The sequence below is a fragment of the Mesocricetus auratus genome, unplaced genomic scaffold, assembly GCF_017639785.1.
Source record: "Mesocricetus auratus isolate SY011 unplaced genomic scaffold, BCM_Maur_2.0 Super-Scaffold_100020, whole genome shotgun sequence".
NCBI lineage: Eukaryota > Metazoa > Chordata > Mammalia > Rodentia > Cricetidae > Mesocricetus > Mesocricetus auratus.
The window spans coordinates 514,776-539,231 of record NW_024429201.1 but is presented as its reverse complement, the minus strand read 5'-3'; the positions used below and the strand labels follow the sequence as shown (position 1 = coordinate 539,231).

Sequence of the window (24,456 nt, the reverse complement as noted above, 5' to 3'; positions counted from 1 at the left end):
GCAATAAAGAAGAATTTTAATTAAACTTCCTTTTGCAAACAACCTAGGAAAATGTTTTATGGCTGTCTTAGAGAAATACAGTGTACACAGAAAAGTAGTTTCTCCCACATGTTCTATAATCTTCAGAATTGTCAGTTCACTCTATATATCCAAAGCAGATGCCTTAGCATCAATAGTACAATTAATAGTCCATGTGCTGCTATTCCTAGGTAAGAAGTGATTTGAAGGCCTTATATGTATATAGCTCAGTGATACAGCACTTACCAGCATGTTTGAGAACTGTGTACAATACCCAGTCTCATCAGACAAAAAAGCATTTGGAGATTGTCAGCAGTCAGTCCTAGCTGCTTCTATCCAGTTAATGCTTAGCATAGTCTCTTCTCGATGTACACAATGGCTTTGCTTATGCCCTCCCTAGTACCAAAAGTATTCTGAAGATAAAAAGGACACAGTAAAGCAACATGCTACAAGCACAGAGACAACTGTAGCCCCATTGTCAATCTACACAAGGAACAGTGGCCTATTAATTTTCAATTACTTTATTATTTCTGCTATGCTGAGGTTAAACTTGTCTCATTTTTCCCAGTAAACAATACATTTTTTATTGAGCCAACTTTTAAAAAGAAAAAAAAACATTTTTAATTGGAAAGAGAAAAATAAAAAAACTTCCGTGAGCTATTATTATCTCTAATGTAATGGGCCCCATTTGAAACAAGTGTTTTCAGTTAAACATTAATTACTAGTTAAGTGTTCACCTTGTATCAAATCCTCGGACAACTGCGCCCATTGACTTTGCTGCACCTGCAGAAGCGAGTCCAGCAACACCACCACCAACTATCAGGATCTGAGAAAAAAGAACAAGGAATGTTTTTTGTTCTGGTTTGGTTTGGGTTTTTTCTTGTTGTTGCTTGTCTGTTTTGCTTTGTTCTTTTCAAGACAGGGTTTCTCTATGTAGCTCTGACTGTTCCTGGATCTTGCTTTGTAAACCAGACTGGCCTCCAACTCACAGAGTTCCACCTGCCTCTGCCTCCCAAGTGCTGGGACTAAAGGTGTGCGCCACCAATGCCTGGCATGGAATGTTTTAAAGCTTGTTACCAGATGATGGCAAAAGATCACCGGCTGGCAACTCCTGGGGTCTGGCACATAGTTAGCACTCGATCAACAGTGGGAATGGCGGTGCGGATCGCCACATAGATGAAGCACAGGGTCTGGCCTTCAGCTGAATCATCAGTGTTTTTAAAACCAATCAGAGAAACAGCCTCTGCCAGTGACCAACAACTTTCCCTAAAAATCTGGCAGTCAGCATCCCAGAGCAGGAGCCATGCAAGCACATTCATTGCCCCACATGTCGAAGACTAACAAGCTCATTCTCACTGTACAGAAGCCACCACCAAAGCGCCAGTGGCACTCCAACTACCTGTCCCTCTCTCCAAAACCAAGACATTCCTGGGTTCATAAAACACAAAAAAAAAAGGCCGTGCAGTGGTAGCGCACGCCTTTAATCCCAGCACTCGGGAGGCAGAGGCAGGCGGATCTCTGAGTTCGAGGCCGGGCTGGACCGACAGCCTCCAAAACAATACAGAGAAACCCTGTCTCGTAAAACCAAAAAACAAACAAACAAACAAACAAAAACAAAAAAAGTGTCACAGATGGGCACAACTTTGACAAAACATCCATGCCAACTGATATTTTGAGCTCAAATGCTTCGGAAAACCTGGTAACCAAGTACCAAACTGAGACCGGTCTTGAGTGACTCACATCCGAAAACTGATGCAGTTTAAGTGAATCTCCCTAACCACAGGACAATCAGAGCTGAGACAACCCAAGAATCCCACAGAAACTCCAGCCTCCCCCGCCTGCACAGAAACACAGTGAGAACAGTGTAGCTTCTAGCCTTGAATGGGCTTTCCTGAGAAAACAACACTTGTTGTGTCTCCCATAAATGGCTCAATGAAGGCAACTCCTTGTTCCTGTAGGAACAAACAAATGTCACCCACAGAAATAGGGAAGTTTGTAAATTCTCACCCACCCATCAGGCCCAGGCTCCTCCTGCTTTTCTAACAAATCTACGCGGTCAAAACCGTATGCTCCAGTGTCCCCCTAGGCAGCGCCTCAGAAACCAGGCCAACGGATGTTGATGATGGTGGTTTGTTCAGAAGAGGACAAAGTTCACAGAAATTAGGTCCAGAAGGGACCTTGGCAAACAAACACCAGGGACTAAACTCCAAACCAACCCTGTTCTACACAAAAGTTCCAATAATGCTAATAACAACACCCAGTCTTAAAAACGTACAGGACTAGGCCAAATCTCCTGTCAAGAAATAGCACAGATACATAAAATCATTCTAATCATATTCTAAAGCAAGGAGGATTAGGAGTTGAAGGCCAACCTGAGCTATTAAAGCAAGAAGGATAAGGAGTTGAAAGCCAACCTGAACTACAGGGCAAGACAGTCTCTCAAAAACAGAGAAGAATGAAAAGGGCACATGATTACAGTTAGGAGGAAAAAAAAAAAAGAGTCAAGAGATCTGTTGTACACCAAGATAACTAATAGTTAGGCTAGGAAGACAGCTCATTGCTTGATGTACAAACACAAGGACCGGAGTTCAGATCCCCAGTTCCCACATAAAGAGCCAGGCACAGGGAGGCACATCTATCTGACCTGCAATAAGATAACCTGTAGGGACGGCCCTGATTCACCCAGCCAGACCTTGGTTTCCCACATCACCTTGGATCACCCTCCCCCTTGCTCATCATCACTCTACAGAGCCAATAGCCTTCTTTTCCTAGAACACACAAAACTGTTTTTCCATTTCAGTATTTTATATGCGATGTTACCTCTGGCCAGCATCTTAGATCCTTAGTTTCAGATGACAGGGAAGGCCTCCCCGTGGTGATATTTTGTTTATGATCTAACAAATAAAAAGCTTGCGTGAAGATCAGAGTGCAAAGCTAGCCACACTAGTTAGCCATAGATGCTAGGCACTGGGGGCACACACCTTTAATTCCAGCAGCCACACTAGTTAGTCACAGAGGCCAGGCAGTGGTGGCACACACCTTTAACTCCAGCACTTGGGAGACAGAAGTAGATGGATCTCTGTTAGTTCAAGGCCACCCTGAGCTACATGAGATTGAGTCAGTCTAAAAGAAAAACAGCTCACACAAAAGTGATCGCAGCACTTGGGATCCCACACCTTTAATCCCAACAATAGAGAGAAATATAAGGTGGGAGGAGACAGAAGCTCAGAGCAGTCTGAGGTCTGATGGACACATGCAATCTGAGGCAGTCTGAGGAGCAGTGCTGTCTGGAGATGGAATCTGAGGACAGGATTTCTCCTTTAGTCTGAGCATTGGTAGAGGTGATAGTCTCTAGTGGCTGGCTGCTTTGCTTCTCTGATCTTCAGCTTTAACCCCAATATCTATCTCTGGGTTTTTATCATTAAGAACAAGTAGAATTCATGTTACACCTTCCTATCCCATAGCTTAGGAGGTAGAACATTGTCATCGCACATCATCCTATCATCTAGTTCATTTTTTATAACTACATTTATGTCGTATATTTATCTGGGTTTTCCCATCCTCGTGACCCACACTGGAATGTAGTTTTTGTGCAGTAGGGGTGGTGTTTATGTTGTTCAGACTTGTCTCTCATTTTTAAACTGAGTACTCGACACATCGTATGCATTTCAATGATTTTACTTCATTCTAGACAAGTTTAAAAACAATTTTTAAATATTCTACATGATAAGCCTCAACGGATCTAATTCTTCAATTTTAAAGAATTGTTTCTCATATCAAGTCAAAGCTACTTAAGCTGAATTTACTTCTTAGTGACATGTTTATTTATTAGTGTGCAAGGGGGAGGGGAGGGGAGATCACGCCACGGCACACTGGTGGAGGTCAGGGGACAGCTCACAGGTGTTGGTTTTTTCATTCTACCACTTGGTCCCAGGAACTGAACTCAGGTCATCCGACTTGCAGGCAGAAGCCTTCACCCCTGGGCTACTGAATTCTAACACTAGGAGACAGTCACCTTTCCACCTTTTACTAATTCACTGGCTTTCCTGTTCAGTCTCTTGGGTTTTGTCTCACAGTTTTAATCCCCTATTAGAAGTTACCTCTAAACATCCACACCTTTCTACAAAGATCCTAATCAAACCAAGTTGTTGGCTCACACAGCGACACATTGAGCCAGCTTAGGAACGGCATCAAGTTTCTGGCCAGTTTGCATGCCAGACATTTCCTCGTGATCTTATGCAGTAAGATGAACTTTCATATGTCAGACATATGCAGTATAGAGTCTCGTGTACCAGGCATCTATGGAGTTCACGTATGCATTCTTGCTTGCTAAACACCAGGCCTTCGTTTAAAGGACTTGCTTCCCGCCCGCCTTGGCCTGCTTTTATTTTTTCCTTCATAAACTTTATACCACCTCCTGTTACTTCCTGTCCTCTTGCCAAACCTCCCCATAAACAGACAAGGGTGAAGAAATCAAAGTGTTTCCTACAAGCTATGATGTTTCAGGAATCAAGAATCCCAGATTTACTGAAAAATACCTCGAAGCATTTTAAAAAATAATAGTAAATTGGCCCACAGATCAACCCAGACAAAATCCATTTAAGAACTGAAATAAGTCAAAAAAATGAAAAAAAAAAAAAGACACCGGGAGTTGGTGCACGCGGGAGGCAGCAGCAGGTGGATCTCTGTGAGTTCCAGGCCAGCCTGGTCTACAGAGCAAGTTCCAGGACAGGCTCTAAAACAATACGGAGAAACCCTGTCTCAAAAAAAAAAACAAAAACAAAAACAAAAAAAAAAATACTAGACCCAAGCCAAAAGTTTCTTTCTCAGGCAGTATTAAATGTTCAACACTAATGCTTTACTAAGTACAAAAGCATTAGTGAAGCTAGCACACAGCAACGTCTTTAAAGATAATTATTTTATGACACATTTGATTCATCTCTTGAATAAACACTGGAAGTTGTACATACCTTAGCTGGGGGTACTTTTCCAGCAGCTGTGATCTGACCAGTAAAAAACCTTCCAAAATGATTCGCTGCTAAAACAACAGCCTTATAACTGGAAGAAAAAAAACAGAAAGCTCCATAAAATAAAAGGCAAAGAGTCCACAGATTATTATAACCTGCTAGCTCCATAACTGCAGAAACATAATGTTTATATGTTATTCTATGACAAGATTATTTCTTATCATTATTTATGTACTTACCCCTTCAGCCTGCTGTGGGATATTAGTTTAAGATGTGTTACATTTGTTCGTGCTATGGAATATTTGTTTAATGATGCTAGGGGACTTTCACATAGGCATTAGGGATTGAACTTGGGTCTTTCAGGCATGTGCACCAGGCACTATGTTGACCGAGCTACCACTGCAGCTCCCAAAGCATGTTAACCTTAATAACTTTAATATATGACAACCCTCATGAATGGAGTGAACAGCTGAAACACAAAGTAGATTCTGTGGCATATTTGACACATGGCATAGTTTAAATATTACATCTAAAACATAAAACTTGGGCCAGTGAGATGACTCAGAAGATAAAAGCGCTTGCCATGTGAGCCTCACAGACCGAATTTGATCCGAGAACCCAAGTTTTCAAAGCTGAATGGCGGCAGAAATCTGTGATCCTAGTACAGCTCTAGCATGACAGGAGGTGAAGACAGGAGAATCGCCTGGAAGACGAAGCAAGCCAGCTAGCCTGGAGCACATAGCTCAGTACAAACAAGAAAGAGGTCTTTCCTCAATGAGGCGGAAATACCTACTCCTGTAAGCTGCCTATGACCACCGTACATGCATGCCCAAACTCACACATTCACACACAGAAAGAATGACAGACTTAAAAAATAAAAACCTAAGAACCTTCCAGGTCACCCAAGATTCTGTGAAAGACTTCATTCATATTGTTGTTTTTTGCATGGACTGTTTTCCCTTTTAATACTTTCATTGATACCTCACTCACATTAGCTGAAAATCTAATTCAATTAGTTTCTTTGAGAAGTTGTTTTGCTACAAATTACCCTACTCCAAATGTTCCCACCCCTGCAGGAAGTCGATGGTCAACCCTGACACTAATGACATGACAGGCATTGTCATGGGCATACTTTCTGCAAGCAGAACGAATCTGAGCAAGCCTTTCTAACATTCCATAGAAGACACTTGGAATCTCTCCCATTCTGTGGGCTGCCTCTTTCTTTGATTAATAGTTTCCTTTTTCTGTACAGAAACTTGTTCATTTCATGAAGTCCCACTTGTTGATTGCTGGCCCTATTTCCTGAGTGACTGAGGTCCTATTCCGAAAGTCCTTACAGAGCCAGACCCTGAGTGTACTCCCTCTTAGAAATCTTAGAAATTCAGATCTAACAGTGAGGTCTTTGGTCTACTTGGATCTGATCTGAGTTCAGGATGAGAGGTAAGGACCAAGTTTCTTCTACCAGTAGATATGCAGTTTTGTAAAAGATGTTATCATTCCTCATCTTGTGAAAAACCAGTTGACTGTAGGTATATAGAATCTGGATTCTTAATTCTATTCTATTGATCAATATATGTCTATTTTTATGCCAGCACCATGTTATTTCAATATGAATCTGTAGTATAATTTGAAGTCAAGAATGGTGATGCCTCCAACAATGTTTTAATTGCTAAGGATGTTTAGGAAAGCCATATGGAAACCTACTACTTTTAGAAGTTTTTATAAGCATATACATATGAGTTTAATTGAAGTTATTCTACACATGGAGATAATGCTCCTCCCAGAAGCCATGAATTGCAAAAAAAAAAAAAAAAAAAAAAAAAAGTCAGTAGTGAGGATATAATAGTGGTACAAATGTTATAGTAGTAACCAACCTGGCACCAGGGAAATTTCCAGAGATCCACAAGGATGACCCAAACTAACAATCTAAGCAATAGTGGAGAGATTGCCTTAAATGCCCTTCCCTATATTGAGATAGATGACTACCTTATATGCCATCCTAGAGCCTTCATCCAGTAGCTGATGGAAGCAGAAGTAGAGATTCACAGCCAAGCACTGAGCTGAACTCCTGGAATCCAGTTGCAGAGAGGAAGGAGTGATGAGCAAAGGGGTCAAGGCCAGGCTGGAGAAACCCACAGAAACAGCTGACCTAAACAAGGGGGATCTCACGGACCCCAGACTGATAGCTAGGGATCCTGCATAAGACCGAACTAGGCCCCCTGAACGTGGATGTCAGTTTGGAGGACTGAGCAGTCTATGGGGCCTCTGGCAGTGGAACAGTATTTATCCCTAGTGCACGAACTGACATTTTGGAGCCCATTCCCTATAGAGGGATACTCTCTCAGTCTAGATACATGGGGGAGGGCCTCGGTCCTGCCCCAAATGATGTGACAGACTTTGGTGATTCCCCATGGGAGGCCTCACCCTCTCTGAGGAGTGGATGGGGGTGGGATGGGGAGATGGTGAGGGGAGTGGGAGGATGGGAGGGAGAGGGAACTGGGATTGGTATATAAAATAAGATCATTTTTCATTTAAATTAAAAATCAATAAAAAAGATTGTTTAGAATTATAAAAACATTATTTTTTAAATAAAAATAAGGTTCTAAGGGGGGTTGACACACCTTTAATCATAGCACTCTGGAGGCAGAGGCAGGAAGTTCAAGGCTAGCCTGGTTTATAAAACGAGTTCCGGGACAGCCAAGACTACATAGAGAAACCCTGTCTCGGAAAGAAAAAAAAGAAAAAAGAGTTCTAAAAAAGAAATATAAACAGGGAAAGTAGCAGTGCTGACAGGCAAAATGAAGTCCATCATCGTTGTGGCCTCAGAAGCAGGAGGACAGGCTTATGCCAGAAACACAGACTTTGACACCAGGTAAAACTCCACTCTAATGTGGAAATGCTCTTAATTCATTAACTGTTCTGTGAATTTTCTGGAGGAAACCTAAGCAAGATAATCACCTTAGGCATCATAACATGTGCCTGGAATTTCAGATCTCAGGAGGCCGAGAGGGGGTGATCACAACTTTGAGGCCTGAGGCTACCCTGAACTACATATCAAGTTCTAGGCCAGCCTGAACTTCACAGTTAGACTACAAAATAGTTAATTAATTAACCAATAATACAGCATGCCAAGCACTCCTAATATAAAATCCAAAGTCAGAACTGTTCCACATTGGGCACTGACATTATTACTAACAGAAAGTCCCATACCTAACCTCCCAGAAAACATGCAACAGGTCACAGTTCAAATACAAAAATGCTCAACACAGTATTCAAAACCTCTCAAAGGGAAAAAAGACCTTCTGAGATGCACCATTTCATGGACAATATTACCAAAACTTATTTACAAACTACCTATGTATATAAAATGCATAAATTTCAGGTGTACACTTGGAACCCATGCCCAAGACACCTTATTATACAAATACTCCAAACCTGAAAAAGCCTGAAATCTGATATGCTTCTGGTCCCAAATTTTCAGTGGCTCTCAACCTGTATTCCATTAAAACACATAAAACTGCCAGTATTCAACTACTAGTGACCTATAAAAACAATGATTTCAATATAATGCATGTATACACAACATAAAAATATAGCTTCCTCGTGCAAACTCTCTGGCAGCTATTTCCTTTGGTAGGTGTAGATATTTTCTTCCAACTACAAAGATAAGGCATGTAACATATATTACTATAAAAATAAAATGAATAATAAAAGCTAATTTAAGTGCAAAAAGCTCAGTGCCCAACAGTTATGACAAGTTAAAACTCTAGAAGACATGCAATATGAATGCCCATGCCCCCTTCCTGTGTTTTAGTTCAACTGAATGGAGAAAAAATATACCTACCCAGAAATGTTGGCCATGGAGCTGAGAGCATCGTACCCCTGAGCAATTGTGACTCTTGGAACCTGGTCCATTGCCAGAACTGTAGTTTTTTTTTCAGAAAGTTTATTTAGCAAGTCTGGATTTTGGGCGGGGTAAATGAAGCTAATGAGAGTTCCTGATGGCTTTAAAAAGTCAACTTCATGAGCGCCTAAAGCTGGATTAACCATGGGTGCTCTCACCTGAAAAAGTCAAACCACAGATTAAAACCATCAGTGCCTTCATCATGTCTTTTAAGTAAACAGAATAATTTATGTAAGACACTGCTGCTTAAATAATACTTCTGAGGTAAATCTATAAATGTCTGCCTCTACTTAACCACATGAAGATATATACTACCTACCCTGTGACTCACACCTTTTTTTTTTTTTTGGTTTTATGAGACAGGGTTTCTCTGTATTGTTTTGGAGGCTGTCAGTCCAGCCTGGCCTCGAACTCACAGAGATCCGCCTGCCTCTGCCTCCCGAGTGCTGGGATGTGACTCACATCTTAACCACGTGAAGATTTATACTGTCTACCCTGTGATTCTCATACTTAACCACACTTAAGTGTACACTACCTACTCTGTGACTCACATCTTAACCAGGTGAAGATGTACACTGCCTACCCTGTGACTCACATCTTAACCAGGTGAAGATGTATATGAAGATATATACTGCCTACCCTGTGACTAACGACCTGGGTAAACTGTTCTGAGTAAAATGCACACACTCTGGGAATGCACAGCACCAGATCAGGTGTGACACCTGCAGAGCACTGAATATTGTAAAGATTTTACAATGACCCTCATCTCCCCAAACTTACTACTCTTGTTAGAAATTAACAGATATTGGGGGGAAAGACAAAAAAAACATTTGTTTTGTGTTGGAAGACTCAATCTTAGAACTGAGTGTTGTGTGCATAGTTAATACCAGCACTGCAGAGGCCGAGGCCAGCAGCTCTCTGTGAGTGGGAGAACGGCCTAGTTTACAAATCCAGTCAGAAGCCAGCAAGGGTTACATAGGGAACCATTGTCTCAAAAAGAGAAAAAGAAAGAGACTCAATCCTCAATTCTTACTAATTTGGGAAAATATAGGGGGGAGTGAGACACAAATAATGCTGTCAACTAAAGACTCCATGGTATATATTTACATCACTCTAAATTCCATTCCTATAAATGAACACAATTCAAACCAGTAATCTCTACTGAATTAAGCTTACCCTAGCTCCGGTATACTATTATAATGACAATAAATATTTATTGTCAATATATATTGATACAGCATATTATATATGCAGTATGTGTATATATATATATATCATACATATATGAAATTATATACGTGTAAGTTTCACTATATTTGTTTTGTGTAAAATAAATATACAAAACACAGCCTGTATAATTTACATTTTAAATATAAACAAAAACACTGGTTCCATCGCTTCCTACTCTAGCATTTCATCTTAATTTACCTGACACCTTTGCCCATTATTCCTATGCCAGGTGTCGAGCTGGTGATTCATGTGACTCTGGGCTGAGAACTTTGCAGACTCTTTGAGCTACAGGTGTGATTTGGTAGAGTACTTACCTGGCATTGTGAAACCAGCAACACACACACACATGCCACGTGCACACGTGTGTATGCACACACACATAACCACCTCTTTCACAGGGTCTGTTTTTTTTCCCATAAAAATCTATTTCAGATTAAGCAAAATTAGAGGACTGCTAATTAGAGTTGATTCTACTGACCCTTGTCAACTGTGCAGCTGAGACTACCATCACCTGAGCATGTTAATCCAAGTGACTGTTTTCCTGAATGTGTTCCTCAGGACGTGAACAGGCTCCATTCAGTAGAGAGGTCTAGGTTTTCATAGTACACGTTTCTCAACACAGCCTTAGCTTGCTCATACACTTGCTTAATAACTTGTTCAATGTTAATTGAATTGCTAAGAGGAACACAGAATATTTTCAAATTCATGTAATTACTTAATATCTCTCCCTTCTCTTTTGAGATATCTCAAAAAGGTTTGGGCCCTAAAACATATTCTGAAATGGGTTGTGCTTTTTTTTTACTTTCTATAAGTTATTTTCCTACATATCAAGTGTATCATCAAGTTTATGTAAACCCAAAACTTTTTTTAAAGCTTTAGCTGAAGTGCAACTTATTTTTACACCATAAAGCCTATAAGTATAACTTTCTATAGCAAAAACTGATTTTGTGTCTTCTCAAAAATCACCCCTATCATTCTGTCAGGATGTCACTAAGTGTTAGAGCTCATGCTTAGCATGCTTGAGGACCTGAGTTCATTCTCAGCCTCGGGAATACCATTATGCTATTCATTAGAGTTGTGGGGAGGGAAGGAATACAACTATTTGAATGATTCCTCTTATGAATTAATAAAGAAAAAAGCTTATTTTTTCTATATAGAAAGTGAGTTTGCTTTAACCTAGTAATCACACTTTTCTCATCCCTATTTCTCTCCTTGCCTAAGTTGCAGATATTTAATGGTTTAAATTTAAGCCGCTACTATAGGTATCCTCAATGTTAAACTCAGTACAGCCTTTTAAATGATTTTTAAAGTTCCTCAGCACATAGATTTCCGCTGTCTGGTATCTCAAGACCATTCTTTATTCTTATTTTTTTTTTTACACGCATTGATGTTTTGCCTGCATGTGTATGCCCAGGTAAGGACGTCAGGGACTGGAGTTACAGACAGTTGTGAGCTGCCATGTGGGTGGCTGGGAATTGAATCTGGGCCCTCTGGAAGAACAATTAGTGCTCTTAACCTCTGAGCCATCTCTCGAACTTTAAAGGTCAGTTAGCCTACTGGCCACTCAACCCAATGCGACCTTCTCCAGCATGTTCACGCTGTTTCTAGAACAGCACAGTGTCAGTGTAAATAACTGCCTTCAGTCATCAGACACTGCACATAGCATCTCAGGCTGGATTAAATGTCTTCTTTTCATCTTAGCGGTATATAATCAACAGCAGGAAGTCTGCATATACATGGGCCATGCGGCAAAAAAATTTCCCTAGTCAATTAAAAGGAACTCCCACCCAGGGAATATAAAAATGAAGATCTCCATTTCCCTTCCACGGTTAAAAACTGGTCACATATCCTGGGCCATAAAGAATATTCATAGTACAGAATCATGTCATTGAGGAAAAGAGCATGATTTTAAAATAGGAAAAGCTGAACTGGGTAATGTTTAATATAATGGATATGCAAACTGCTCTGATTTGATCACTGCTACATTGTATATACATGTCAAAATATTGCAGCGCATGAACATGGACAATTATTATGTGCCAATTAAAAGCAAAGAGAAGAGCACTGAGAAACTGGAAAAGTCGGGTGTGGTGGCTTTAATTCCAACACTGGCAGAGGCAGATCTTTGTGGGTTCCAGGCCAGCCAAGGAACTATAAATGGAAGAAAGAAAGGCATAATTACTTTGACCACCAGATCAGAGGCCAGGACTTCCTTTGTCCCTTGGATTTGGGCCCCTGCTGCTCTGTAGAGATCATCTGGAAACCTGGAAGCTTCGCCTGCTCCTGATTCCACAACAACGTTAAAGCCCTGCTTGACCAGGGCCTGCACGCCAGCAGGAGACAATGCTACTCGCTTCTCATTTTGGAAAATCTCCTTGGGGACCCCAACTGTCAGCTGCTTATAGGGAATTCCTGAAAAAAAAAAAAGAAGAAACCAAAGTTTAGAAAAAGCTGAAGAGCATGTTTCAAAGGAGACATCAGGAAGTCTGTTCTTTAAAACATACTATGGACAAGTTGTTACTGAAAATAACTATTCATAATTGTGATCCATTATCTTTCTTTTGAAGGTGACAAATTTTTGTACAAACTATGCTGAATGCACTAGATATTTTATTTAATTGGATGCCTCTCTTTAAGGCACAAGTTTTCTCTATTCATAACCGAGAAATACCTGAGTTGAGACACCACACACCATGCTAACCTCCCTCCTTCACCCTTCTGGGGTTACATTCTTCCTATCCTGGCCTTTAATAAAGACAGAAATAAATTACTGCTGAATAACTTTACAATAGATACTTCACTGACTGCCATATCTCAACTCTCTTTTCTGAAAATTTGGTCAGAGGGAACTTCTCCGAGATTTCTAACTGCTGGGTTCTTGAGACTGTACCAGCAACTGATTGGGCAAGAGTTCAGCAACCAGGTCAAAGATAACCATCTATAAGTCAAACATGAGAGAAGCCAGCAGCCACTATGTATGACATGACTTACAGAGGAATAGTGGGTTCAGGACAGTCCATGTCAGCCAGTGATTAACCTACGAGGTTGGCTAGTTTTATGTCATCTTGACACAGATGGAACATTTAGGAAGAGAAAATGAGAGGGATTGAGAAAATGCCTCTGGAAGATTTGCCTGTAGACAAGTCTATAGTGTATTTTCTTGGTTGATGATATTTTATGCGGGTCGGCCCAGCTCACTGGGGGCAGTACCAGCCCTGAGCTGATTATCCTGCATAGTATGAGAAAGCAGGCTGAGCAAGTCACAAGGAGTAACCCGTAAGCAGTATCCTCCATGACCTCTGCTTCAGCTCTTGCCTCCGGGTTCCTGCTTTAAATTCCTACCCTGGCTTCTCTCAACAACGGAATGTGGCCTGAAAGTTGTAAGCTGAAATGAACCCTTTCCTCCCCAAGTTGCTTTTGGGCATGGTGTTTTTAACACAACAACAGAAAAAGGAACTAAAGTACGTACCAAAAATCATATTCTCTCCCAGGAGGCTTAAACAGAGAAGCCACAGAAAGAGACTACGAGAGTGAATATATGGAAGTTATTTGTAAATGAGGCCAATAGACAATCATCAAAGAGAAGTCATAACCGGGAAGTCCAGAGTGCCTTCTACCTCTCCAAGATGGTGAGGGATATCCTGGGCCCTCTCTTCCCCCAGTAAAACTCTCAGCACAAAATACAAGCCGATTGTGATTCCGTTCCTTACAACCCTAAAGAAAACATCTAAAACAAACATCTTTATGCAGAGTTCTGAATAGCTTTACCTCTAGGACATTAGTTTCCTCTCATTCGTTAGTCAATATGGAGCCATGAACACTTTGCAGAGCGTGGTAACACAGGGTTTCTCTGTGTAGTCCTGGCTGTCCTGGAACTCACACTGTAGACCAGGCTGGCCTCAAACACAGAGATGCACCTGCCTCTACCTCCTGAGTTCTGGAATTAAAGGCATGCGCCACCATGCCCAGTCAGTAACATATTTTTAAATAGTACAGTTCTATATAGGCTTTACTATAGTTTAAAAATCCATTCTTGCCACTGTATAACTAAAAGTTGAATCCAATTATAAATATGGAGTAACTTATTGAGACTTTAGACTGATTAAGGCAACCTGAAAATATCCACATTTGAACATAGTCTTATATTCCCACACTACTTACACACTAATAATTTACAATATACTAGAGGCAGATAAATGCTTATTTTCTACTTGAATCAGGATAAAAAAATAGGAAGTTGGCAAATATTTAGATCCCTATGTAAAATGAAGTCAGATATGCACTTCTCTGGAGTTGCCTTCTCATCTGACAACCTCAAATCTCAGCCCCACACTTGGAAAGCCAAGGCAGCTACTAAAGATGACAGAGTCGAGTCAAAAGTACTTAAAGGAGCCAGAAGTGATGATGTACACCTTTAAACCCAGCACTCAGGAGGCAGAGGTAGATGGATCTCTATGAATTCAAGGCCAGCCTGATCTACATAGTAAGTTCAAGGACAACCAGGGCTACAAAGTGAGACTCTGTTGCCAAAAAAAAAAAAAATCATGTTAAGACCCAACCTAGTGCACAGGCTGCTCTTCCAGATGACCAGGGTTCAATTACCAACATCTCCAAGATGGATCATCACTGTCTATAAACTCCAGTTCCAGGAGGTTCTCTTCTAGCCTCCATAAGCACCAGGAATGTAAGTCTGCACAGACATACATGTCGACAAAAACAGCCATAAAATAAAATGAAAAATTTTAAAAGAATGATGAAGTAGTACACTTCCAAAGACATTATAATCCATGAGCTCATGTTGAGTATCAGAAAAAAGTACTTAGTATTTTAAATGTTATTGCTCAACTTGGAGGGAATATGCAATGTGATGGGCAGAGCAACGGCTTCCCAAGGATATCCACATCCTGATCCCTACTGCCTCTGAATACATTATCCATAGCACAGGAGAATTCTGATGGCAGGTAAACTTAAGGTTGCTAATCATTTGGACTGCAGTAGGAAGAATACCCTGGGTTATCTTGAATGCTGCATGCAATCACAGGGTCCTTACATGTAAAGGAGGGAAAACAAAGAGTCCTAGTCAAGGAGCAATGAGAAGATGCTACACTGAGGCTGTCAAGATAGGACAGGGCCACAACCTGAACATCAGAGGAGCTCCCCAGAAGCTGGAGAAGTACAGGAAACAGTTCTCCCCAACAGTTCCTTGGACGTTGGCAGAACCGCCAACATTTGGACAGAGGCCCAGTGACAACTCCTTCGGACTTTGACTTCCAGAGGTTAAAAAGCCAGTAGGCTCATGATTATTTATTACATGGGGAAGGAGGGTGTTAGGAAATCAGTACATAGGGGAACCAACCGTTAGCAAAACTAATAAGTCATGGGAAAGAGCATTTTTTCATGGAGATGGAGCATTCCAGTTCCATCTCAAGACAACTAAACAACAGAGAAAATGTGTTTCTTTTATAAGAAAATTGTAGCTGATAAATGAAGAATGAAGGATTCTCACCATTTCAAAAGCCCTAATAAAATCATGAGTTGAGTTAAGGACCATCAATCAAAGCATCTGAAAGTATATGAATAGAAAAAGAGCTGACAGGTACTTCATAGCTGACAGATTGCAAAAGCAGCACCAACACTGACCAAGCATTCTTCCTGATGTAATACAATAATATACAACACCACCAGCGAGGTATTCCTGCCAGAAATGTATCCTTAAGCTGACAGAGACTTCTGGTGTAGCTGAATGTTACCAAAAAAATATGAGGACAGAAACTGATTCAGCAGAACCAATCAAGGGAACTCCATCAGTCAAATTTGGAACACTGAAATTCTACCGAGTAACAAATGTACTCTTCAACAAGCAAAGGGAGACAGGTAGGAAGGAGGGGCTGAGGATGTAACCATGTGGTCACGTACCTGGCCAGCATGTTTGAAGCCTAGGTCTGATTTCCACTAATGAAACTCTTTTATATGTCATAAGAGACATAGCAAGCAAATACAGCACATGTATTCTAGACCATTCTTTGAACAAGCCTACTGCAAAAATAGAAGCTGGGTATGGTGGCACACAACTTTAATCCAAACATTAGGGAGGCAGAGGCAAGACAACCTGATCTACATAGCAAGCTCCAGGACAGTCAGGATTATGTAGAGAGAGATCTTATCTCCAAAAAAGGGGGGGAGGGGTGGTAAGAAAGAAAAGAAGCAACTGAGAAAACAGAATACTGACTGGTAGCACAAATAATAAAAACCCACAGAAGATATTGGGGGTCAAGCTGAAGACCAGAAAGCAAAGCAGCCAACCACTAGAGTTGTTTGTTTTTTTTTTGGGGGGGAGGGTTTACAAGACAGGGTTTCTCTGTATTGTTTCGGAGGCTATCGGTCCAGCCCGGCCTCAAACTCACAGAGATCCGCCTGCCTCTGCCTCCCGAGTGCTGGGATTAAAGGCGTGCGCCACCACTGCCCGGCGAGATTTTTAATCTCTACCAAGGCTGGGGTGATCCTGTCAGTGTGGCTGGAGACTCAATGCTGCATGAGACCCTGAGCTCCTCTCTAGTGCCGGGATTAAAGGTGTGCACCACCACTGCCCAGCCTCTACAGCTAACTAGTGTGGCTGCTGGGGTTAAAGGTGTGTGCCTGGCCTCTATGGCTGTGGCTAGCTTTGCATTCTAATCTTTAGGCAAGTTTTATTAGACCATAAACAATACATCACCACACTGACTGGAATTACTTTTCATGCTTTTCAATGTGGCAATTAATATTTTATTATAGAAAAAGAATACTTTTTTAAAAAATATTTGAGAAAAAAAATTTTAAATCAGAAGTTAACATATTAATGCAGAGATCTTGATGTCTACAGACTTATTCACAAGTACAGTCCTCATTTGCTTCCATCTTATCAGCCTTATCACTAGGTAACCTGGCTTTGCAAAGCAGATTAAAGGAAAGTTTTTGAAGATAAACTTGGGAAAAGGTGCGATGCCAACAGTGATTTATCAATTGAGAACACGGAGAGTGGCTACAAAGTCTATTCAAGGTAACAGAGCTCCTTGGTAACTAGACAACAGCCCTGCAAGCCTTAAGAGGGAGAATAAATATCCACGCCATTCTTTCATCTTAGGAATTAAATGCCATTCTTAGCTGGGCATAATGCCATCTGGAATAAAAACTAAATGTCTAAGTCTTACTAACAAACGTCCACATGCTTAAGGTCTGTCCAATGAGTGGCAGTGTTGCCGGGACAGTCCTTGGGAAGACTGCTACGAGAGAAGTGACTCAGCTTAGAAGGTGACCCCTTGAGCCTCTCCTCCATCCGGCCTGCACCTAGAACAGAAACAAGGGAGACTTCTCCTATCCGAGAAGACCTGATGGGCCGCTGGAAACTTTCACTGCTGTTCTCTGAGAGCCAAGCAGACAGTAGTGGTTTTGAAGAAAGGACTGGTGTGCTCTTACGGTTTTAAAAGGGCATGTACATTATCATGTGCAGGACGAACAGGAGGAGGGCAGAGACAATTTAGGAAACTCATCCATCACTTCAGTGGCAGAGAATGATGGTTTGAACCCAAGTGATAAAAGTGGTAACGGTGAAGCTGGAGAGATGGTTCAGAGGTTAAGAGTGATTGCTGCTCTTCCAAGACACCAACAAAACTGCCTGTAACTCCAGCTCCAGGGGACCAAACACCACTTCTGGTCTCAGAGGATACCTGTCCATGTGTCCAAAGACACACTGACATATAGATAGATAGATAGATAGATAGATAGATAGATAGATAGATAGATAGATAGATAGATACAAAAACAAAGCTCAATAGTAGCTATTAACAGCATTAGGAGGGCTAACACTTCTGACATGAACTACGGTGAGGTTCCAAATAAAGGACCATTCTTGTAGATGAGTTAATACACTTCACTGCTAACTCCTGAGCAGAGGTGAACTATATATATGGTACAATTCCCCAATCCCTTCTAGGAACAAAGGAAGGCTGCTAGGAGAAATGGTTACTATGAGCAAAAGGCTCCCAAATACAATACAACCAGTTAACCCTTTTTCCCATTATTTTTATCTTCTCTGTTAGCAATGGCAATGGAATTTCTATAAGTGGAAAATATGAAGAAAAAAAACAATGCTCATTTTGTCTGTGTATAATGATCACTCACAAGTACCAGGTCATAAAAACATAATGATTTTCCTTGCATGTATCATCGAGGACTTGAAGCAAACAGTGAAGTAAATTTTTACCTGGCTTTACAGGTGATTTACACCACAATGCCTGATGAACATGAAATGTTCGTAAAAAGTCTTTCTTCCCAGGTAGAACCTTACAGGACCCGAAGTTGCTAAGGAAAGGACATGAACAGCCAGTCACCACCGTTTTCAGTAGCTGCGCCATGTTGCTTTGTGCTCCCAGCTTTCCAAATCACTGATTCTTTGAAGGTGAACTACTAAAAAGAAAGGAAAGAAATGTTTATACACCTAGAAAAAACTACCTTGCCATTTGAGCATGATAAGCTATACAAATGGCCCATCTAAAGGGTCTGCATCTGGGAAACATTTGTATGCCGCCATCTACAAAGATTTGGTTGTCAAGTCTTTTAGTTGTAGATAACACTTCAAAAGTTGTTTTGAATTCGGCTGTTAATATTTGAAATCCATTTCCTACCTAAAATTAGGATTATAAATTTGGCATCAGATTCTAAGCCTGAGTCACCTAAGTATGTGTGTGTGTGTGTGTGTGTGTGTGTGTATGTTATAGAGTTTTTATATATATACACACACCTACAGAGCTAAGCCACATCTTACACTAAAGTTATCTTCTAAGTCAACATACTTTCCAAAAAGTTACATATAATCAAGTTACGTTTGAATTTCCCCTAAGTTATCTGAAAAAACACTGTTAGGCACTAAGTCACACAAAACACATTGCCATCCTATCCACTGCAATAAAATACTTAGTTCTGCCGGTAGGATCTCCTGATCCATGCCTAAATGAACATGATATTCATGTTTACCTCTCAAGAAAATAAATATGCATAGCATAAGACTCAAAAAAATCTCATAATATCTTTACTACCTCAGGCTGTGCTTGCAGATGTGCATATAACTGTGAACTCTTTTGGAAGTGGTTCTCAACAGTGGCCAGTATTATTTGCAAATAAAGTTTATTTAGCCAAAATGTGGCCACTTATTACCAATCCTAACAGACCCAGCTGAAGTATCACTTTGTTGTTGTATCTTCAGCACCTTTGCCCCGTTTGACAGATCACCAGAGGCACACAGAAGGCATTTCTACACTCTCCACGTTCCTCTACATTTCTCTTTGCCTCAAGAATGGGAAGACGCAGAGGGTCCAAAGCCTGTCAGTCAAAGCTGGATAATATTACCCGCTACACCTATAGGTGCTGATCCAGGTCATGGATTCTCACTGGGCCAACCATCCGATCCAAACTGGCTCTACAAGCACTCTTCCAGGCATCAGAGAAGTATTAGCTCATTTTAAATCTCAGAGCTGTTACTATAACTTCCTAAATAAATTTCTTTAAAACACCTAGAGAGCACACTGATGACAGGAATTGTCAATCCAGGGTTTGCTTATTAATTAGATGCCCTTTAATTCAACAAATGTGGCCCAAGGACAGAATCTCAGAGGCCCTTTCTCTTCTTGGGTCATCCCATGTCCCTGTAACCACTGTTACTGGGTGTGTTAGCAAAACTTCCCCAGACTTTATCAGCAAATCAATGACACTGGCCTTAATGGAGCCCTGCACGACCCAAGTCTGCCACTTTCTGATTGTTTAACCTGAACTACTTTGGGCATCAACCCATTAGCCAATAAAAGTGGTAGAAAACTGCAGTTTGCTAAGGTCCCTTTAGACTCTAGAAAATCCATGATTGTCTTGTCTACTTGGAAAATAATAATTTGGTGTTGAACAGATCTCTAATAGGGGCACCATATATCAGGAGCCCAATTTTAAGTAAACAAAAAGTTATTCAGGACTTATATATATAAAGCAAATATGAGGAGGTTGTTTATTGGCAAGAAAAATCCAGCACATTTGCCCTAATTTAAATATAAATGGTTCTGAAAGGGATTCAGAAAATATCTGAACCATTTCATCATGGCTAATTCATATTTATTCCAAAAGTGTCACATTTTTCCCATTTCTTCACTTCAAAATCTCAGTTACCTGATCTTCCATATACTTCTCAAGCCTTGATTCAATATTGGGATAATTTTGTAACTCAAAGCTTAAAAGAATAAAGCACCTGCTTTTTATAGCATTCATAAAGCTTCATAATGTAAGTTATAAGGATAACTGCCTCCCCAGTAGGGTGTGTGTGTGTGTGTGTGTGTATGTGTGTATGTGTGTGTGTTGTGTATAGAACCCAGGACCTTACACTTACTAAGAAAGTACAGCACCACTGAACTACATCTTCAGCCTTCCCCAAACAAATGTTAAAACAAGCAGCTGACCTAGCAAAAGAAGACAGCATAGAGGACTACAAGTATGAACTCTGGGTTGGAAGCCCCTTCTGCAATTACAGGAGTGACCTTCTTGAATCACCCAGTTTCTCTGTACCTGATTTCCTTGTCTTTAAGGTCAGAATAATAGTAAAGACTTACCTCATAGAATTACGAAGATTAAAGCAAAATGCCCTGATCACAGGGTTGTGGAGATAATTTAAAAAACACAAACTCCTGATTGGTTGTTCTACTCACAGCTATTATCCTTCACCCAGTGCCTTGCACTAAACAGAGTAAGTCAATTAATATTTTTAACTGAACGCTTAAATGACCACACTGAGGATCCCGGAGTCATTTTGCAATAGATTTCTGAAACAGAGTTTCAGAACTTTTCCTTTGAAAACAAAATGTTTGTGCAGCCTTGTAGAAAACAGATCCCATCAGCAAATATAAACTAATTGCCGATACTAGGATAATCGTAAACTGTCCTTGTAATAAACAAAAACGAAAAAAAAGAAAAGAAAATGGATGGAGCTTATTGGTGGCTCATAGTTGTAGATGCCTGCACTGGAGAGGTTAAGGCAGGGGAATCAATCAACTCAAGTTTAGAGCTAGCCTGGGCTATACATAGAGTTTCAAGCCGGTCAAAGCTACAGACTGAGATCTTCTTCGTCTCAAAATAAAAAAATAGGATAAGAATACTAAAATAAGGACAGAAAAATAACTGACATTTACCCAAAAAAGGGGGTTCAGTGGGCAAGCAAGCCCCATCCTTCTAGACAAAGTTTCCTAATGACTGCACACCGCCACAGGACAAATAAAGGGCGCCGGCAAGCACAAAGTCATGCTTCTTAAAGCTAGGCGTACCAACAAGGACACAGTACCCTACCCTGGCAGGCAGCATGACCTCGTCCCAAGCCACGAGTGCCACAGCCCCTGTCACAGGTGGTGCCCCTCCCTCAGCAACTAAACTGCCACCCGCTGGCACGTGCAACTGGACAGCTATTTATAACCTGCTGTGGAAGCCCATTGGCTCTGACTACATAGTAGCCATTGTCCTTCTCAAGTTTGAACCAGCTCTGCCCAGGCCTATACCCCCACCCCACTCTCCTGTGTCGCCAATCCAAGGCCCTCCCCGCCTTGTAGAAACTGGCACCCCACTAGCACCGCTCAACCCCGACCTACACTCACACCTTTTCTTATGTACCCAACTGGGCACCCTCAAGGTTCAAGTACAACTTGCCATTCTTCTAGGTCCACCACCCATCAAAAGTCCTCTATGACCTCTCTTCCGATCCCTCTTTAGGCCAAATAGCCGTATACAACTTTTGCAGCCCTTGCCTCCACCCTCACCCCAGGACCCAAGATCTGCACCTGAACAGCTGTCGTCGTGGCCTGCCCTCTGCCGGGACCCTGCTCCCACATCCACCCTCCCACACACACACACACACACACACACACACACACACAGGGCCGCGAGGCACAGCATTCCTTCTCCGCCTGCCTGTCTCCTGCAGGAGCCTTTGCAGCCCATTTGCTAGACTCTGCCGACCCCGCCCCCCCTTCTGCTCTCTGACAGGTCCCCTTCGCCACCGGACCTGGGGTCAGCGTTGGCTGCCCTCCTTCTCCAGCAGCCCCCAAGCGCTGCAGGGCCGGTTGGCTCACCTGGACCAGCAGGCGAGACAGCTGGTGACCCCAGGCTGCGAGCAAATGGCACGCTGCACTGGCAGACCCGGGCTCGGCCCGCGGCGCTGCGCCTCCAACCCGGAAGAACAGCCCCAACCCTGAGGCGGCAGCGACGACCACGTGACACAGCACTGCCCCCACCCGGACCCGTGCCCCCTTCGGCACCCCCCCTCCACCTCCCCCTGCCTCCTGCCATGCCGGCTTCGCTCGATCACCCGCCCTCCCCTGCAAAGGAGAAAGAGACGTCACCAAACGCACCCTTAGAGCGCAGCAGCCGGTAAGGGTCCTTCCTCTCCGGGTGACCGCTGAAGCCCCTTTGTCTCAACCGGGGCCCTTGGCCCGCAGCCCCGCCCCCCCCTGCTCTTGCTCAATCGGCCTCTTGTCAATCAAACCTGGTGCCAAGCACAGCAAAAAAGTTTTTAGGAATTCATGCCTCTTCTGCCCCTGGAGACTGAGTTACAAAGCTTGATTTCCTCACCCAGGTCCCAGAAGAACAAATAAGTGGATACTCTAACTCCACTCTTGGTGCCGGACTTTCGTCTAGCTCTCTAGGAAAAAAAAATCCAAACTTCTGTAACTGGAGAGGACTTAAGCGGGAGGAAGCCGAGGGCGGGAATGGGGGCGTTGTTTTTCCATTCTGGACGGGAGGTGGGGTTAAATTCCTCACCAACGAAGTCAAGGCCTGAAAATGAGCACACATGTGCGTATTTGGCTTTAACAACGAAGCCAGCCAAGAGGAAACCCTGTGTTACTGTTAATATAGGCAGCGTCTGGAATGTACCGGTAGTTGACTCTGTCCCGCGTTCCTGATTAGCTGAATTCAAAACATAACGACCTAGTCAGTAGTTAGTGATTAGGGTCTGTTACTTGTTCTGCAGGTGCATTCTGATTAAACTTATTAAACGCTGAATCGACAAGAAATATCAGTGTAATGTTGGTGGGAGCTTTTTAACTAAAATATTTAACAGCCAGAAGAAAAAATAGGTATTCCGTAACTTTAAAAAAAGTAACAACCCTCAGAGAAACACTTTGAGAATGTGTCTTGTATGCCTACCGCACAAAAGAGTCATTGGACAAATGAGTCTCGACTGTAGTCCAAAGTCAAATCGGCCAGTGATGGAAGAACTAGAAGGTAGGAGAGGACTCCGCCTCGTGTTTTAAAATAAGAATCATAAATCAACAGGTAGAGATACTGTGGGTACTATGAGGCAAGAGCGGAAAACTTTAAACTCTTTTGTTCCGGGGACTACCGCTCAGTGTGGTAGGGTGTTCATATGCAAGGCTCTTCTACAACCAGCAAATCTAGCCTTCAAAGACATCTGCCTTCATGTTCCCTTTTGTTTTTTTAATTGCTTTCTTAGTATTTTTTTTCATACTCCTTCCCTTCATTTTGAGTAACACCCTCCTGTCCTGTTCCTTCCTCCACTCTGCCCCCCATCTCCCTCTTGGAACTGTCCCACAAGCAATATTTCCCACCTTCATTTTACCAAATGTTCTATCATCCCTCCGTCCTTGGGGGAACTCCCCACCCCACTGGCTGCCTTAGTTTCCTGGCTCCCTGAGGTTCTCCAAGTTAAACACACAGAACTAAAGAATTGAGGATAGGATCTGCATATGAGAGAAAACATACAGCATTTGCCTTGGGTTACCTTGCTCAGTATATTTCCAGTTTCACCCATTTAACTGCAAGTTTCATAATTTTATTTTCCTTAACAGCTGAATAAACTTACATTCTGCACGTGTACCACATTTCACTGTCTGTTCCTCAACTGATGCGCATCTAGACTGATTCCACTTCCCGGCTTTTGTGTATAGTGCCATGGTGACCGTGGATGTGCAAGTGTCCCTGTAGTAGGATACAGATTCCTTAGACAGGGTTCTGTTGCTGTGAACAGACGCCATGGCCTCTAAGAGAAAGCATGGAATTGGGGTTTGCTTAGTTTTGGAGGGTTAATCCTTACCATCATAGCCGGGAGCACCCTGGCAGGAAGGCAGAAGTTACTGAGAGTTCTAGGTCCAGATCTGCAGGCAGCTGGAAGAGCCAGATACTGGGCCTGTTCTGAGCTTTTGAAACCCCCAAACCTAGCCCAGAGACTCTAACAAGGCCATACCTACTCCAAAGAGGCCACACCCCCAATCCCTTTCAAGTAGCATGCCTCCCTAATAACCAAGCAAGCATTCAAATACA

At 42.1% G+C, this 24,456-nt stretch overlaps 1 protein-coding gene across 7 annotated transcripts in view; it reads right to left on the bottom strand.

Moving 5' to 3' along the window:
* The window catches only part of Nnt (nicotinamide nucleotide transhydrogenase), a 93,400-nt gene extending 70,534 nt beyond the window's left edge, over positions 1-22,866 (bottom strand). The window contains exons 1-6 of one of the 7 annotated variants that reach the window (XM_040728836.1): positions 22,747-22,866; positions 18,359-18,561; positions 12,302-12,531; positions 8,830-9,047; positions 4,989-5,076; positions 756-844 (exon numbers count right to left, since the gene is read on the bottom strand). In XM_040728836.1, coding sequence (XP_040584770.1) covers positions 756-844; positions 4,989-5,076; positions 8,830-9,047; positions 12,302-12,531; positions 18,359-18,509 — 776 coding nt within the window. In that variant the 5' untranslated portion in view covers positions 18,510-18,561; positions 22,747-22,866. Of the gene's footprint in view, positions 1-755; positions 845-4,988; positions 5,077-8,829; positions 9,048-12,301; positions 12,532-18,358; positions 18,562-21,956; positions 22,047-22,180; positions 22,378-22,526 lie in introns of those variants that run through there. The other 6 variants (XM_040728830.1, XM_040728832.1, XM_040728831.1 and 3 more) reach the window with 6 other exon arrangements.
* Positions 22,867-24,456: the final 1,590 nt, after the last annotated feature.